The 17,545-nt window shown below is 37.7% G+C and overlaps 2 protein-coding genes across 6 annotated transcripts in view; one reads left to right on the forward strand and one right to left on the reverse strand.

The window, feature by feature from the left end:
- The first annotated feature begins 45 nt into the window (after window positions 1–45).
- LOC132201872 (uncharacterized) lies at window positions 46–9,907 on the forward strand. 2 transcript variants are annotated; one of them, XM_059628404.1, is made up of 20 exons: window positions 46–445; window positions 1,023–1,148; window positions 1,202–1,381; window positions 1,484–1,642; window positions 1,766–1,837; window positions 1,925–2,420; window positions 3,244–3,382; window positions 4,035–4,351; window positions 4,780–4,967; window positions 5,028–5,127; window positions 5,405–5,470; window positions 5,588–6,008; window positions 6,304–6,708; window positions 6,857–7,221; window positions 7,309–7,413; window positions 7,663–7,813; window positions 7,874–8,100; window positions 8,168–8,391; window positions 8,448–8,742; window positions 9,163–9,907. In XM_059628404.1, exons 1-20 carry the CDS (start codon window positions 272–274, stop codon window positions 9,627–9,629), a joined length of 4,677 nt encoding a protein of 1,558 aa, XP_059484387.1. In that variant the 5' UTR covers window positions 46–271; the 3' UTR covers window positions 9,630–9,907. The 2 variants fall into 2 exon arrangements, with proteins under 2 accessions (XP_059484387.1, XP_059484388.1); XM_059628405.1 differs by lacking the exon at window positions 5,405–5,470.
- A 661-nt stretch (window positions 9,908–10,568) lies between these two features.
- Window positions 10,569–17,545, reverse strand: part of LOC132199485 (neurogenic protein mastermind) — a 44,621-nt gene continuing 37,644 nt past the window's right edge. For all 4 annotated transcript variants that reach the window (XM_059624245.1, XM_059624244.1, XM_059624247.1 and 1 more), the window contains exons 4-7: window positions 15,762–16,232; window positions 14,666–15,074; window positions 14,161–14,384; window positions 10,569–13,335 (exon numbers count right to left, since the gene is read on the reverse strand). In XM_059624245.1, the coding sequence (XP_059480228.1) occupies window positions 13,084–13,335; window positions 14,161–14,384; window positions 14,666–15,074; window positions 15,762–16,232 (1,356 nt within the window). In that variant the 3' untranslated portion in view covers window positions 10,569–13,083. The remainder of the gene's footprint in view (window positions 13,336–14,160; window positions 14,385–14,665; window positions 15,075–15,761; window positions 16,233–17,545) is intronic.

Consider the following 17,545-nt stretch of genomic DNA (forward strand, 5'->3'; position numbering starts at 1 on the left):
CAGCCAATCGAGTGATGTGTTTTGCTGTATCGACTCCGGAAGTGACGTCACCGTCCCGTTGACGTTGAGAAGCCATTTTACTAGAAACGACGAACCGTTCGTCGTGCAAGAACGTGTTGGCTTTTCTTTGGATTTCCGTCGAAAATTTGAATCTCGTCAAGAATTACCGTCACTCGTCCGTTGAATCTGCCATGACGTCGTGATTTGCAACAGAAATCCGACGCCTAAACGAGGTATAACGGTTCATTTTTGACCGAGACCGAAAAACTCCATGGACACCGCAATGGACAAGGCGGCCCAGGAAACCATTGACGACTTCAAAAGCTCCCTGGCCGACCTGACGGTCAACAGTCGGCCACTCATTGGAATGCTGACTGTTTTGGCCGACGAAAACAAAAAATACGCCCCGGCCGTCGTTGAAGCCGTCGAGGCGCACCTCCTGAAGGTTCGTATTATGACGAAAAATTCTCAGCAATTTGTGATTTCGTCATTATTAATCTGTTTACTTTCCTCGTGACCTTGATATTTTAACTATTTTTTTATTGTAGACCATTTTAATTACGAATTTAAACTTAATTCATTCTGAAATTTAGACTTTCAACGGGTCTTATCTCTTGCGCACAATTATTTAGCACTGAATTCCTCATGCGTCGTCATATGACCGCATCGAAGTGAGATAAAGATATATTTTCGCAAAAAATATATATATTTTTTTCATTTCACTTACATCGGATATAAGCAGTAAGAGGCTTTCATGATTAATGCAATTCTTAACTGTCCTGATGAACGAACTGCTTTCTAATCAAACGCGTCACTTTCTTTATTTCTTACTCTGCTTATGTTTGTGTGTTACGCGCCTGGAATGCGCAGGGTCGATAAATTTCCTATCTCTGTGCTGAACGCGCTTTTTGTTGTAACTTGGTAACAAGGTCACAGGTCTAAGACAAATAATAAACAAATCGATTTGTAGTTTTTTTATATAAAATATTGAACAAAGTCTTATGTTTTCCATTAATTTATAGGTGCCTCCTACTAGCAAGTTGGCAGTATTCTACCTCATTGACTCAATTTGCAAGAATCTTAAAAAATTCTATGCTGACATCTTCAAGACCAATCTTGTTAGCAACTTTTGCACCGTTTTCGAAGTGGTAATTCGATCATTGCGGTATTTTTGGACGTATTATTAATAGCTTTTATTTAGGTTGATGAAAAAACACGAGCATCTATGTTTAAATTAAGGAGCTCATGGAATAGCACATTTCCTGCCACTAAATTGTACGCCCTCGATGCCAGGGTGCAATTGCTCGACCCAGCCTGGCCGATCGCCCAGATGCCAGTTTCAAAAGGTAGCAGCATTCATGTCAATCCAAAGTTCCTAGCGGTGAGTCAAATTTTATTTTCCTAACTTATAATGATGTGGTTGCCATTACTAAATGTAGACCTTGTTGATACTAGTTTCTAAATTTGTGAATATTTATTTTAGGGTGCGGCTCCGGTTGCATCTGCTGAAGAACCAAAAATGCAGTCAATTGTGATGGAAAAGCAGCGAGAACTGCTCGAGTTGCAAAAGCAAAAAGTGGCGCTTGAACTATTGAAGGCTAAGGCCAGTGTACAAAGCAACACTACTGTTGTGCAAACGCCGGTAAGTTTTCGAATTAATACATTAATGCATTCTTTCATTTTTACGAGCCTAAGATTTCATTACTAATATCCAAAGAAAACTACATGTAAACACATTTTTAACTCTTAAATATTTATGTTTTAGGCCAATGTGGTACGGAATACCTCAAGGATTGCTGTTGACTCGGCTCCGAAACCCCACCCCAGTATTAATCAGGTAAGCAGGTTTACAATTATTGTAACCTTAATTTTTAAACCCTGTTCTTAATTGTACGAATTACTCATCAGTTAATATATTTTACAGTCGTCCCTATCACTGCCTTCAATTCTTCTAAAACCAAGTGTAAACGCCAGTCGGACTGTGATTCGTCCCTCTACAATGACTGCTGTCAGACCACCGGCACCAGCTTTTCAGTCCGAACAAAGTCCTTCCAAGGATCCACGCATGGTTGCTAAAGCAAAGGCCGAGGCGCGACCTCAAAAAATCATGTCGCCAGATATAATTGTTCTGCCTGAAAAAAATTTAAAATCAAAAAAAGAAAGTCCAGGCAAACGAAGCAGTTCAAGTAGCAAGAAGTCCAGCAGCAGTAGTAGTAGTTCCTCTTCAAAGAGCAGATCGCCATCTTCAAGTTCAATCAAGAGTTCAAAGAGCAAAAAGGAAAGCAGCAGCAAGAAGAAAGTGCCTGAAGGCAAATTCAAGGATATTAAAAGTATCCACTTGCGTAACTACGTCCGCAAAGCACGCTCAGTCAGCTCCAGTCCTGAGCCACCAGCTGCCGAAAGCTCCAAAGGCGAGCAGAGTAAGTTCTCACTGCCCAGGTTCTTCTTTGACCTGGTCAGGTATTTCATGTAATGAGCAAATGACAGCTGTGATCTGAAATCTGTGACTTGTACACTTCTCATTTTATTCCGCCTAATGCGCCATTTTTTGACGATATAAATAAAAATATGACCTGTCCCTGCCCCCGATTACCACTTTGTTAAACTTTTGTATCTCTGTAGACCTAGTTGATGGATCTGTGATGCAAATCAGACTGAATTGTTATTTTTTTTTTTTGAATCATCTCATGGGAGTATTTTATGGATATGCTGATGACGACTTTATTGTCATTATATGCCAAAGACTGATTTTGTGCTGATTAAAAACACTCAATATAACATGTTCTGATTCACTACACATCATTCAAAACGGAGAGCATGCTCTGATTATTTTCCACGTCAAAACCTTTGCAATGGCATTCACGTGCCCGATTTTAATTTTTAATACATTCGGCCCTTATCGATTTTGAATCAAACTCTTACTGGTCAGTCCAGTACTGATCAAGAAACTGTTAGCGCCAGGGAGTTGTGCACGTCAAGAGTTACAAATCAATGCACGAGGTGAAGGACCCTCGGAAGGTCTTCCCAGTTTTTTATAAAGAGGAAAACCTTTTCAAGTGTCTTGAAAATTCTTTCTCACATATTTAAGTTACAAAAGTAATCTTGAGGCGAGTTGAGCACCTGAAGTGAGATTAAATTCGCGTGCATCTTTTTCTGCAAGTTTCTGCCCTTGTTTCGGGGTAGCTTGGAGTGTTGTAAGGTAGGGGAGTCTCCTCCTTCAATTTTTTTTCAATCTGGTTGCAGAAAAGTCTGAGCAGCAAGACATCGACCTGCGTACGCTGGGGTCACCGACCGGCAAGAAGAGGGGGTCAACCCCTGAAAAAGGGGCCGCGGAACAGGCACCCTCGCCCAAAAGAAGCAAGCAGGCTGAGATGTTGGACGAGTAAGTCTAAATTATTTTAATCATTGCTTTTCAGCATCCCTTTCAAGCCGAAAAAAATCCATATTTTTTGTGCAAGTTGTATAGGCCTTAAATACAATGCTTCTTAATTTTTGATCAATTTTTTAAATAGAATATTTAAATTCCAATTAAGATTTTAGAACTAACTCTCATTGGATTAGTATAACATTAAAAAAAAAAAATGGAATAATTATGTGCCTGTATTTTTGTTCAACATATTTCTTTGTTAATCTTGAATACTTGGAAACTAATTTGTAAAACTTTTTTAAAATCATCTTTATTTTTTTCTTAAATGCAGGAAAATAATTACTGCTGAAATTTATTTTCACTCTGCGACCTCCGCGGTACGCAACTTAAGAAGACAATTTCACAATCTTTGCAATCAAACAATTCTTCAAACAAATCAACTTGAAAATAATTAATTTGATAATACCTTTATTATTAAAATTCCGTTCAATATAATTAATTGTTAATCAGGAATATTTTTCTTAACTTTTTAAATAGCCTTGTTTAATTGTTAAAAATTTTACGGGTTATATAGTAATTTTGAAGTTGGTCTTCAAAACTAAAAATGTATTAATGATTCCACAATTTTTACATTCAAACAATTCTGACTTCGAAATAATCTGCACAGGTTGTTTGGCCACGAGGATGTGGATCTGCGTCAGTTGTCCGCACCCGTGCGTGCTGAACTGAAACGCGCCCCTGACTGGACGCGCTTCAAGGAGACAAATCCTGACACGTACAGGTCGCCTCTGAAGAACTGCAACTGGGAAAACGGCTCGGATATTTCTTTGTCAGACATCGAGATCGCGCCTCCACCACCACCACCTAAGATAATCATCCCTGAGGAACTCAAGATCTCCCCCGCCACAGTGTCGCCCTTAGCTAATCGTAGATCTGGAGACTTTGACTCTCTTGGACGACCTCTTCTGCATCTCAGGCTCTCTGGTAATTTGTTTATTTTTTTTTTAATTTTATCCCTCTTTGGAATGGCATTCATTGTAGGCTATACTGTAATTTGAATTTGTTAAATTCACTTACTAAACTTTTTGCTAGCAAAATTTGCTTTTATTCATAAAATTTTTAAGTTTTTAACACATTTTATTGGTTTAATATCAAATTATTATTATTATTGATATTTATTGACTTATAAGGCGTCACCAAGATAATATACATATAATGACTGATTGTGACGTGCCTCAAGTGCAATATAGTACAAAACAGGAAAGAAAGTAAAAAAAAAAAAAAAATATTACAATGCATAAAAAAGTTACAAAAAAATTCTTTGCTAGATAATTTATGTGAATTCATCTCTTAAACGTTTTAATAATTATATATATTTTTTTTTTAATTAAAAATGATGTTGAAATTTGCAGAGGAATCCAAGGAGCGTCGACGCACTTCAAGCACCTCGGAAGACATTGATTTGCGCACTTTGTTTGCCGAGATGAATGATGATGGTCAAGACAACTCAGAGAAAATAACAATGATGATAGCCCAGGCAGATGAGCAGCTCAACAATGGAACTCTGAACATGACCGAGTACAAGACCCTGCTGAAAGAAGTAAATGGCACTCACTCTGCCAGCACCAGGCGTTTCTCATGCAACACTCCATTTTCTCAGGTGGTTCAGCTGAACGAGGCTAACAAGTTGCGTGAGGCAAAACGCAGGGACGAGCAGGAAAACTGGAGCGATCCCACTTGGCAAGATGAAGACTCCAGAGGTTTGTTACTTGAATGTAAATTTTATAGGGACGTTTTTAAAAAGTGTTGAGCAATCCTAAAAAATTACAATTAAGATGATAAATATTAATTTTTTGAGTAAATTTACAAAAAAAAAACTAACTTTAAATTAAATAAGATTATTTCAAGCATTCCAAATAGATTTTGCAAGGGAAAATTTAAAAACGTTTCTATTTTAAACATAATCATATACTTGACCCATTTATTTAGTTTGTTTTTCTCTAATTTTAAGCCAAATTATCTATTTTAATTTGCTAGATTCTGGAAAAGCCAGTCCTGAGGACCAAAGTACCAAAGATAGCGGAGAGAGGCGTCATAGAAAAAGTAATTTTCAGTTGAACCACATTTTGCTCTTTATTTATTCTCCATCATTCATTGCTTTCTATTAAAAAAAAAAAAAAAAAAAAAAACATTAATATTCGTCACATTTTATTTTTGAAGGAGACAACGACCCACGCAACCTGGATGTGGATGAGCGATATCCTTCCCACCGAAGGGACTTCCTGCAACACCACCGTGGCGGCCGCGGCTTCAATCGAGGCGGTCGTTGGGGTGGAGGGGACATGCGGATGGGTTGGGACGGCGGTTGGCAGCAAAACAGGATGCCCTTTAACCGAGGCCCAAGAGGGGCTTTCCCTCGGCCTCCGGGTGACTTTGGGCCCCGTTCCTGGAACAACCAGCAGGGCTTCCCCTTCCCTCCTATGCACCCAGGCATGCGGCCTAGGGGCAGTCAGCCTGACCTGCCTCAAGCTGACCCTCTGGAACTGGAAACGGCCAGGGCCAATTTTCCCAGGACTATAGCCATTGACGGACTCAACAGGGACGTCAGATACTACGGAGACGAGACCATCATACTCATGAGGTGATTTAAATCTATTTTATTGAATTTGAAATTTGGTTCTTTGGGGAAAATATGTTGAAAAGTATTGAAATGAGAATTAGTGACAAAAAAATATAATTACAATTCATTTCCATCAAGCAATTGCCAGAGTATCTTTCTTTATTATTTTACTACTCATTTCTATCGTTTTTTTTTTTTATATCTAAAAACAACAAGCAAATGTTGATTTTTTTTTATTAATTGTTTCAATAAATATTCTATTAGAATGAAAATTCTTATTATTGGTTCACTAACCATGTATTTTTCTACATTTTAGTTACGATGATCCGAGGGACATTTCCTTCTACCCTGCTGAAAGGGCAGTTGAGTTTGAAAATGGCTTCAAAGTTGTCATGACCATTGGAGCAGGGCCGAAAGACGTGATGATCAGGAACTCGATGCACCGCATCAAATTGGGCGTTCCTACAAGGGAGCTCAACATTGATGGCAAGGACTACGAGTGCTACTACGGAGGCAGTCCTGTACAGGTTGAGCTCAATGGTATGCCCATCAGAGTTCAACTGGAGGGGCCGCCCCCACGGGTCAAGATCAGTGACTACCGTCGATTGGACTACTGTGCTGGAAAAATCACCATGGTCATTGACGCAGTGGCGCGCGTCCCCATCTACTTGGACGCCACACCGCAGATTGTCCACATTGATAGTGTCCCTCATGTAGTCAGGTAGATTATATTTTTAAAATAAATTTTGATTTGAATTTTAAAAGGTTGAATGTAATTATTATTGTTGTTTATGAGTTAAATATTAAATCATTCGAAAAACAATTTATTTAAAAAAAGGGAAATAATGTAAACAAATTTTAATTTTCAGATTCATTGACGCTTTTCGTCGCGTCCTGATCAATGGTCAGCCGTTCGTGTTTGATTACGGCGGCCTCCCACAGCCCATTTTTGTGCACGGCCGGCGCCACTACATTGGACTTACTGCGCTGCCACCCTGCGTCACTCCAGGCTACATCACCATCATGAACATGGAAGGCTCTCGCCTGCCAAGTCCACCCAAGGATGAGCCACCCAAAGTTGCAGAAAAGGCTGTGCCTGAAGAATTCACCGGCCACTCCCCTGCTCTGCCTATGGTGGGCGTGGCCAAGGGCAAGAAGGGTATCATCCCTGAGAAAGCACCCCCTGAGCAACGTAAGGCGCCCGTCAACAGATCTATTCTCAATACCAAACCACGTGAGTTTTGTTTCTAAATATTTATTCAAATTGTTGTGAAGATTGTAAAATTGTCAATAATGATAATTATTTATAATTCATTTACAGAACTGGACGTCATATCAAACTTGATACCTGCAGCGCCATCAACATCAACAAACGGGCACAACTATGAATTGCACAAAGAGCAGGAAATGGAGACTTCAGCTCCAGGTAATTATTGCAATAATCCGGAACAGTTTTTTTTATTTTTTTAAGGCAAATGACACATAAAATTAAAATAATCTAATTAATTGAATTTGCAATATTTCTGAAGAAGCCAATTAAATTGCAATTATATAAAAAAAATCACCTCATGTTTTAGCATTCAATTTAATTTATTGTATCATTTTTCATTTCAAATTTATTTAAATTAAATTGATTTATTTGGTAAATTTTAAAAATGTTTATTTATTATTGCAGCTGTTGCTCCTGATTTGGCTGAACTCTTGGCCAAACTGAATGAGTATGGAATATTGCAATCCATAAACGCTGTGGAGGCAAAGAAAAAGGAAGAGACCGAAAAGAAAGAGGAATACAAGCCAGTCACCTTGAATTCAGAAAGCCTGCGAGTGTAAGAACTTTTTCCCATATTCCCAACGTTCAAATCTCCTATTTTTTTCTCTTATTCTAGGAGGCAAGTTGGTTCTTACTCAGGCCTGTACTGCGGAATACAGTGCAGCACCTGCGGTCTGCGCTTCCCGCCTGAGCAGACGCTCAGGTACAGCCAGCACCTGGACTGGCACTTCCGTCAAAACAGGCGGGACAAGGACAGTGCCAAGAAGGCGCAGAGCCGCAAGTGGTACTACGACGTCTCAGATTGGATCCAGTTCGAGGAAATCGAAGACCTTGAGGAGAGAGGTAAATAATTTGACCTGATAATTATTAATCATGATTATTAATTATTATAATCATGATATTTATTTAGCACAAAGTTGGTTTGAAACTCAAGCTGAGGAGGACAAGGTGGAGGAAGGGGAGGCTGAGATTCCAACTGTGATCGCCAAGGACGGCGAAGTTCAGGAACAATGTGAGGTCTGTCATGAGGCCTTCGAGACATTTTTCCTACAGGAGAAGGAGGAATGGCACCTGAGGGACGCTGTCAGGGTTGATGACAAGGTTTACCACCCCCACTGCTACCAAGATCTACAGGTAATATCTGGCGACTTTTTACTTTTTAGATTTTAATTGATTTTAACGATTTATAGAATGCTCTTGAAAAAACTGCTGAAAGCACTGACCTGAATGAGACAAATGGTGATGAGGAAATGAAAGAGGAACAGATGGAGACTGAAGGTGAAAAGGAAGAAGAGCCTGAGTCTAAAGAGGAGGAAGGAGAAGGGGTTAAAAAGGAGGATGAGGAGGAGAAAGATGTGAAAGACAAAGAAAAGGTCGAGGCCGAAGAGCCCATGGAACAGGACAAACATGAAGAAGAAAAAGAGGAAGAAGTGAAGGAAGGAGAAGAAAATGAGAAAATTGAGGTTGCTGAGGAAAAGAAAGAAGGTAATATTTTAAAATTCAATACCATGAAATATTTATTTTTTTAAATCATTATTTTTTTATTGAAAACAAGCTTAACCTTTAAAAAAATTGAGAGAACAACTGCAAGTCAAATTTTGTAACAAATTTATGCAAATTTAGAATTTTCATGAAATCACCTAAATTTAAAATTAATATGTAAAATGATATAATTGTGAAAGAATCAATTCAGTAAATAAATTAAAATATCTTTTCTTTAAATTCATTTTTTCTTCAGTCGATAACCAGTCATGAATACATCAAAAAGATACTGTTGAAACTTCATCAATTTGATCAATCTAAACTATTTACCAATCACAAATAATTCAAAATTACTTAGAAATCTTAAAATTCCAAGTATTTTCAATAAAATGTCTAAATTTTCTATTTTGTAATCATTAACAGAAACTTCCGAGGTAGTCGAACCTGCTGCCCAAGTCAAAATCAAGGAAGAGCCGATGGAGGCCGAGCCGTGCAAAGACAGTGGCTTCTTCTCTCAGGACATGGCTGAGGTGAAAACCGAGCCTGTAGAGCCCGAGGAGGAGGAAGTGCCTGAGCAGCACACGGTGGACACAACCAAAATGGAGTTCAAAAGCTCCATCGACGGTAACGTCGAGTTGCAGGAGGCGCCGGCTAAGTTAGCGGCGCCGGCCGGCAAAATAAAAATCACTATCACGACCCCGGCGCCGGCGCTGCCCGAGACAAAGAAGGAGGAGGACGAGCCAGAGACGCCATCGATCGAGGAACCGATCCGCGTGGCCTTGAAGGAGACGGACTATGAACTCAAGCCGCGGCTCAAGGGTCGCAAACTGACTGAGATGCCGCCCGTGATGAAGGGCCGCGAAGACTCGGCTTTATGTTCCATCATGTGAAGTCTTAATTCGAAGCAACGATTGTTAATTTATAAGTTTTCCCCCTCCTCTTGTGTTTAACAAAATTGAAAACCCTAACCCCACAATTGTGTTTTGTGCCGCGTGAGAGTACGTACGTGTAGGCCGTTTTCTGTGATAATACCAAACGAGAAAATAAATTATCAGTAAGAAGCTGTTTTGCCAGAGAAATTGCAAAAACTACTACCAAGCGCTGATTATATTAATCTGGCTTGCTTTATTTTCAGACGTTGAGAAATAAAAAAATTGAAGTTGAGAAACATGCGCCTCTTATGCTTCTTTGCGTTGACCACCCCATTATTAATCGATATTGTTGCATTATAAATGATTGATGAAATAAACAATAAAGCAAAGGTGCTATAAATATGTACATATGTATTTGATTTCTATGTATAAAGAGTTAGGATAGAATTCTGAATAAAGGTTTAATTTTGAGTTTTGCTGCAAAAATAATATTGTTTTATTTGCTTCTTCCATGCAAAAAATACTGAAAATCACGTTATCAAATTTGAACGAATATTAGAATAGTTATTTGAGTTATGTAAAATATACATCACTGCATCGTGAAGACCACAAAATCCATCTTACCCTCAATCATGAAAAAACTTTCTAGTTCAAGCCTTACAAGGATTTCATTTTGAAAATATTAATTCTGCAGTTGCATAATACTAAAAATTAAAATTAGCTATTTTTATCAAAATGAAGGATGTCAATTTGGAATTAAAACACATTTTAGTTTTGGTGTTTGATAATTCTGTATAATATTTATTCGTATATAATAATATAACCTTTGTATAATTATTCTTTTAGGGCGTTTCGTTTTGTGTGCTTCTCTCGTTTTCTCTCTCTCAATGATTTCATTATTTTTTGTATCATCGTCTTATGTACTTTATTATTTTCATATTTAATAAAACAACTCTCTCTGTGTACGTCTTGTTTCTTCTTCATTTTCTTCACACACTGTAACAAAATATACAGAGCGGCGCTAAACAAAAAATACAAATCGGAGGCAAAAATAATTATTTGTATATATAATTGCAAATAGAAAGTACAAAGATGCAAAAAAGGACAGACTTTTTGTATAAAGTAGCATAAAAAAGATAAAAAGTTGTTGCTTAGTTTCTTTATAAAAGATATACTGCAGATTTATGTACATTAAAAGTATATAGGGAGGAAAGAAAGGAGGAAAAAAGTATATAACCAACAACAATTTGTCATCTGAAAATAATCATCTCGCAGATTTCAAATCTTTGTAGCGCCTATTTAAGTCTACAATAATAATTCCTTCATCTTGAAACACATGGCGACGACAGCACATTTTTGGCCTTGGAATAATAATTCTTCTTTACAATTGCGGTAAGTTGCGGCAACACTTTTCTTCTTCTTTACATTATACATATAAATTCCGGTTGGTGTGTTTGGTTGGTGGGAGAGACTGACAGAGTGAGAAAATCGGGGCACAAGCAATTTTCTTTTGGAAATTTCCTCGAACCCAAAGAGAGAGATTTTTATACATGTTTTTACAGAGTTTAGAAGAAGGATTTTGTGTGGCGAATTTATTTCCTTTCTCTCTTTTTGAGTGGTCCCGCGGCCAGCTTTCGACGTAAAACTAGATTTACAAATAAAATCATTTCTGCTGAGTGCTGATTTTTTTTAAATAAAAACAGGATCTATAATTTTTATATTTCAAGTGGATGCGTTATACAAAAATTGATCCGTTTGTTGGTCCCCTTCCGCTTTTATTTTGACAGATGGGCTGCTGCGTAGCTTTTTTGTTTTGTTACTAAAGTTAATATCGCATTATTTCTTTCTTTGTCTAGTTAGCAGGTATGAGCATGTTTAAGATTTTAATTAAAAAACAATTACAGTATACTGGCCTAAAATGCGCGCAAAAATGAACCAACAATAAACAAACACAAAAATTGCTCTTAATTTATTGCTGAAAACTGCTAAAATTCAAATTAAATAAAAAAAACTGCAGCTCTGGAATGGATTTTGTTATAATTGTTTAGAAAACACGTCGGAGGGCGACTTTTTTATTTTTTAGTTCGCAAATTTCGTTTCAAACTTTTAATGATGTGACAAAATTAGGTGATTCATAAAAATCAATATACCATTTTAAAATTTTCAATTTTTGCTCCCCCAAATTTTGGATATTAAAATTTATAGGCACTTTAAAATGCAACCTAATTTTGAGCCTAGATAAAGAATTTCAAAATCGAATTTGCGGCCTTTTTGACGTTTTTAAGGAGGTGCACTTGGAAGCACGGCGCGAACGACGACAGGGTTAATTTCATTTTTTTCCTTCTTCTCCCGCTAGCAACCTAAAAGTCACATTGATCTACTTTGCAAAAGCGCTACTAGAAAAGTGCCTATGGAAAATTGGTGATTTTTTCATTTGACAAAGTACTTTTTTTAGCTCACTACTCGGGAAAGAAGAGACAGAAAACAATAATTTTTATTTAATATTTTCACTGGCTTACAGACGAGTTTTGTGTGTGCTTTTTTAATTAATTTAATTTTTAATTAATAGAGCCCCCATCTCTCTTCTCACGTTAATGAATTAATTGCGTGTCGATTATTTCTCGTTTACTCGCACTTGCTAGAAAATCTTTTTTTTTTTAAGGATTTGTTTAACCATTCCTTTCTTGCTAACTTTAAGAGCTACTGAATTGGTAAAATTATTTTTGCATGCAAACTTCAAATTTGTGTGCTGATTTCTCTTGCTTCGTCTTCTTCTTAGAATCACGATTATAACTTGCTGCTGAATATTAACACGTCTTAAGTGACGCCAACTTCGCCTCTGTTGCAAAAGCAAATTTCGCATTGTGAGGCGAACTCCGTCCTAATTTTAGAATCAAGCTTTTCTCGAATGCCGACTTTTCAGTTCGAAAATTTTCAGGCATCTCTCGGTCTGTCTTTGTCTAGTTGGCTAATTTTAGAGCTTTGGTAAAAACGTGCCTGCTTAATTGATTGGCTTAAGTACCATCTCTAGATATAATGACACAAATTGATTTTTGGCAGTGCGCTTTCTTTCTTTCTTTTAATAATTTCTTCCAAACTTTGGAAAAACATGGTCGAATTTGTCAACAATCTGAAAAGTCACATTAAGATTTCCTCAATAAATATCTGTCGCTTAAGACTTAGTATTTCCTTTTTTCGATAGGGTCCTTCTTCCTTCTTAAGTATTTACAAAGCTACAATGCCACAACAAAAACAAAACAGAGCACTTGTCTCACAAGCGCCCTGATTTCTCTAATTTTGCATGTTATACAACAGGTTGCTTCGAATCGCGCGATTTTTTGTATCTTTGATTTATTTATTTAATGGCATTTTATTTAGATTTAATTTTACTTCGATAATAATTGTGATTTGCCGCGCACTTTGCAACATTTATTTCCAACTATTAGATTCACTTCTTATCACCTAGGGAATTTCACAGTCCGTCCAGAAGAAAGCCAGATGTCGAGTCAAGCGTTGAGAGCAACTCCTGCTCGGTGAATTGACTCGCGTCCCCAGCGCCTGGCAGGTTGTCCAGGAACTCAAGGCTGAAGTCGTTCTGCGCCGGCGGCGTCGCCGTGCTTTGCTGGGCGTTGCCGTATGGCGAGTGCTGCTGACCCTGAGACCCTTGCGGGCCCATCGGGCCGCTCGCAGACATCGATTGCGACATGTGCATGTTCATTGACATCTGCAATTCAAGACAAATATCATTAACATTTGAAGCCAAATTCTAATTGATAATTTTATAATTTAGACAATATTAAAAAAGGGGAAAAATTGTTTGTATAAAGTTCAAAGATTTTACCTACGGATAAATTTTAATGTAAATCCAAAGAAGACTAATTTTTTAAAAATACGTTTTAGATAATAAACCTTACAAGGCAGAAGGTTTTATAAATCAGAAAAGCTAATTATGCCTGTTAAAAATCGTAATTTGTATGAGAAAATCAAATAGAAAACATTAAGTTTCCAGGGAAAATGCAGGTCTATTGAAAATTTTTAAGTAATGAAATGGGAATTTAATGGGAGTTGTTTACAAGAGCTGGCTGCCAATTCTCTCTTTAATGTGAGTTTCCAAATAACCTGTTTTTGACATGTTGTGAGAGAATAAACGAATTGAAAAAATTTAACAATTAAATTTAAAGTTTTTATTTTCACTTCATAATAATAATTTTTTTATAGATTTTAGCCACGTAAAATATAGATAAAAAAAAGAGAATTATTAAAATGTTATGAAAAGTATCATTTGAATGTTTAAAAAATAGTTTTGTAGTAGAATTTCACGATCGAGGGTTGATTCATGGTGATTTGAATTTAAAGACAGCTTTTCCTCCATGGATTTTGTGAGTTGTTAATTGTGAAGGAGCAGAATATTGTACAATGTTTTTCTTAAACAATGAACAACTCACAAAACCCATTGAGGAAAAGTGGACTTTATATTCAAATCAACATTTAAAAAATAGCTCTGAACTCATTTTAGTAATTTTTGAAGTACTTTAGATTGATTTTGTACCTGATTCGGCTGCGGCGCGGCGCCGGGGTGGTGGTTCTGCATGTGGGGCTGCTGCTGGCCCATTAGCATGGGCCCGCCCATGCCGCCGGGGCCCATCGGGCCGCCCATACTGGCCTGCTGTTGCCGCAGCATTTGCTGCTGCTGCTGCTGCTGCTGCTGGTTCTGCTGCATCATCTGGTGCTGCATGTTGGCTTGAGGCCCGCCGACCATGCCACCATAGGAACCTGAAAATTTTACAAAAATTAAATTTAAATAATGTAATTAGCGTTATTTTTTAATAAAATCAACACACAAAAAATTAAAATAATGAATTAAGAAACAAATTTACTAAATATTTTAATTTTTCATTTATCTAAAAAAATTATTTTTAAGCAGAAAACAAAGCAAATTATTGTTAAAATCTTCATTATTTTAAATTTAATTTTTTGGAATAACTACACAACAAATATCAATTTTATTCATTTACTAACTAAAATTTTGATTAAATTTTGCAATTTTTGTTAACCTTGTTGAGGATTGAAGTTTGGCCGCATCTGCTGCTGTGGCTGCTGGGGATGTTGAGGATGCTGGGGGTGCTGCTGGGAGTGCATGTTCTGTGTGAAACTCATGTTCTGCTGCTGCGACATCATCAGCTGCCGCCACTCCTGACTGGCGGCCGCCCCCGGGGGTGGCCCAGCGCCGACGCGGCCTCCTATGTTGAGACCGTCCGGTCCGATGCTGACGTTGGGTGGTCGTTGTTGCCGGGCAACGCTGTATGGAGATCGGGTGCCCATCTGACTGGCCATTTGTGGCGGGGGCTGCTGCTGTTGCTGCTGCTGCGGGGGCTGCTGGTACCCCCCACCCATCATCGGACCCTGGGTGCGCATCATCGGGCCTGACGGCGGCATTGCCTGCTGACGCATCGGTTGCCGAACCTAAAAAGTAAGTACACAAAATTCAATCAATGCAATCAATGTAATAATTACTAATTATTGGTTACGATTTCTTTTTCAAATTATTCAATTTAAATTAAATTATTGTTCGGATGAAAAAAAAATTGTGTTTGTATTTAATTTTCCTGCTAGATTTTAGAAATGTATTTAAACAGTTTTAAATGGGATAATTCATATAAATTTAGTTACACTTGGAGGCTGATGGCGGCTGATGCTTCCATGTTTTTACTAGCAAAATATAAAATAAATCACAATTTTGCCAAAAAAAGCACACATTTTTATTATTGAGTATTAGTCAGCAAGTAGCGCAGTTGCTCATGAAATAGGGTGTCGCAGACCGTGACCGAAACCGGTGGAGCCATTTATTTTTGAATAAAAAACCATTTTTTCAACGAGGAACAGCTCGACTCCTTCATTTCCTTGATCATCTCATTGAGTGTCAACTTCTTCAAACGCATTTTTATTTCATTTAATTCAAAACTATTTTATATTTTTTTAAATATTAAACAAAACAAAACCACATTAAATACAGTGTTTTTAATTTTAGCTTTCATAATTATGTAATTCCAAAATGGAAAAATAAATGTGGCAGATTTTAAACAGTAAATAAAACTGAAACTAATGGTGTTTTGGGCAAAACGTTAATTTCAGGAAAGGATTTTATCTCACCTGGTTGACCTGGAACCTCTGCTGCTGCTGCATGATTTGCTGCTGAGGGTGTTTGTACTCTGGGGGCGGCCCCCGGAGGCCTTGCTGCTGGTGATGTTGTTGCTGCTGCTGCTGTTGTTGTTGTTGTTGTTGTTGTTGCTGCTGCTGCTGCATGAGTTGCTGGGCGCGGATGTGTTGCATCATTTTCTGCTGCTGCTGCACGTCCATGGGCCGGCCAGGGGGTCCGTCGGGCTGGGGCTGCTGATGGGGTTGTTGCTGGGGCGGCGCCTGCGGCCGCGGAGGGTTGCGTTGCCGCAGGGTTTGCTGCGTGAAGTTGATGGTCTGCGACTGGTTGAGCGAGTACGACTCTTGTTGCTGCTGCTGCTGGTAGAAAAGGGCCGCCTGTTGTTGCTGCTGGACGTTGACGTTGACACCGCCCGGACTTGACTTGTTCAGCTCGGCGGTCATCTGCATGTGCTGGTTTGCTGAGACCTGAGAATCACAACGCAAAAATGTTAGTTCAGTATTTTTTCTTCGTACTTAAATACTTAAATTAATTATTTCTAAACATTGGGGCATTTTGGACATTTTTTTGTTATTTAATATAGATCATTATTTTTATGACTTGAGTAGAATAAATAATAATAATATAATCTGTACTCTTATTAATCTCAATATTTTACAATTTTTTAAAAGCATTTTGCTCCTTTTAAGGCTTGTAAAGAACATGCGATTTGTTTGAAAAATGTGCTATTAAATTTTCTGCTTAAAAGTGGTTAGAATTTTACTTTTGTAAATGTAGTTATAAAAATGAAATATATAATTTACAAAAGTAATTCCTTTTTTCTGAAGATTAAATAAAAAAAATCATTATAGTCTGTATAAATTAAAAGAAATCTAGAAATAAAATTTTGCAACATATTGCTTACTGCTGCTTTCTCAGTGCTGTTATTGAAAACAAAAAGTTTTTCAACAAGTAAATTTGTATATTTTAAAAGATGATTTCAATTCAATTTTTCGCTTCTTTAATTTAAAAGATTTGCTTTTTCAACATCAAATTTTGTATTATCTTCATCTTTTAATAAATCTTCGATTTTGATGTACCTCGACAAAGATTGCTTTGTGGTATACCAACGAACTACTATAAATTCAAACTAAATTGTAAAATTATGAATTAGAAGACCTCCCTATAGAGCCTCAAAAGTACAAGCAATACACTAAAAAATCTCAAGAATTAAAACAAAATTAATTTGTAAAAAATTTGATTTTAGTAAATAAAATTGGAACATCAATAATGGTTATTCACGATTTTTAGAGAAGTTTTATCTTTTAATTATAATATTGATGTCACTAAATTTGAACTAATATTAGAAATATTTTCAGATTTCGAAAAACCGCTCGAGTTTGGACCGTGAAGAGAATATTTGCGAGTTATGAAAGTGGCTCAAAAAGCTGCTCCTCTTCCGTTCTGGCAAACCTGACGTCACCCTAGTAGAGCAATTGTCGTCGCTTGTGTATATTATTATTTCCCATTTCCATTCTTTGAGCTGCTGATGGAACGGAGCAACTCCAGGCTCCACCCGCACCCAGAGCAGCTCAGCGAAGGTCCGTTAGTCGCGGATCCTCTCTGGCGCGCGCGAGCGAATTATTCTGCATATCATACATGCCATTTTTCGATTTTGCGTCCGGCCCAGCAACGGGGCGACGACCTCGTGCTCCGCAGAGAGCAATTGCTCGTCCGCGTCCGTCGGCTCTTTTTATTGCTCGAATTACGAGAGACGAGGACGCGGCGCGACGAAGGCGGA

The sequence above is a fragment of the Neocloeon triangulifer genome, unplaced genomic scaffold, assembly GCF_031216515.1.
Source record: "Neocloeon triangulifer isolate White Clay Creek 2 clone unplaced genomic scaffold, ASM3121651v1 ptg000014l, whole genome shotgun sequence".
In the NCBI taxonomy this organism is placed as follows: Eukaryota; Metazoa; Arthropoda; class Insecta; order Ephemeroptera; family Baetidae; genus Neocloeon; species Neocloeon triangulifer.

Coding starts and splice junctions, on each gene's coding strand:
- LOC132201872 (XM_059628404.1), top strand. CDS start 272: ATGGACACCGCAATGGACAAGGCGGCCCAGGAAACCATTGACGACTTC. Junction 2,421..3,243: donor AAGCTCCAAAGGCGAGCAGA/GTAAGTTCTCAC, acceptor ATCTGGTTGCAG/AAAAGTCTGAGCAGCAAGAC. Junction 7,814..7,873: donor AATTCAGAAAGCCTGCGAGT/GTAAGAACTTTT, acceptor CTCTTATTCTAG/GAGGCAAGTTGGTTCTTACT.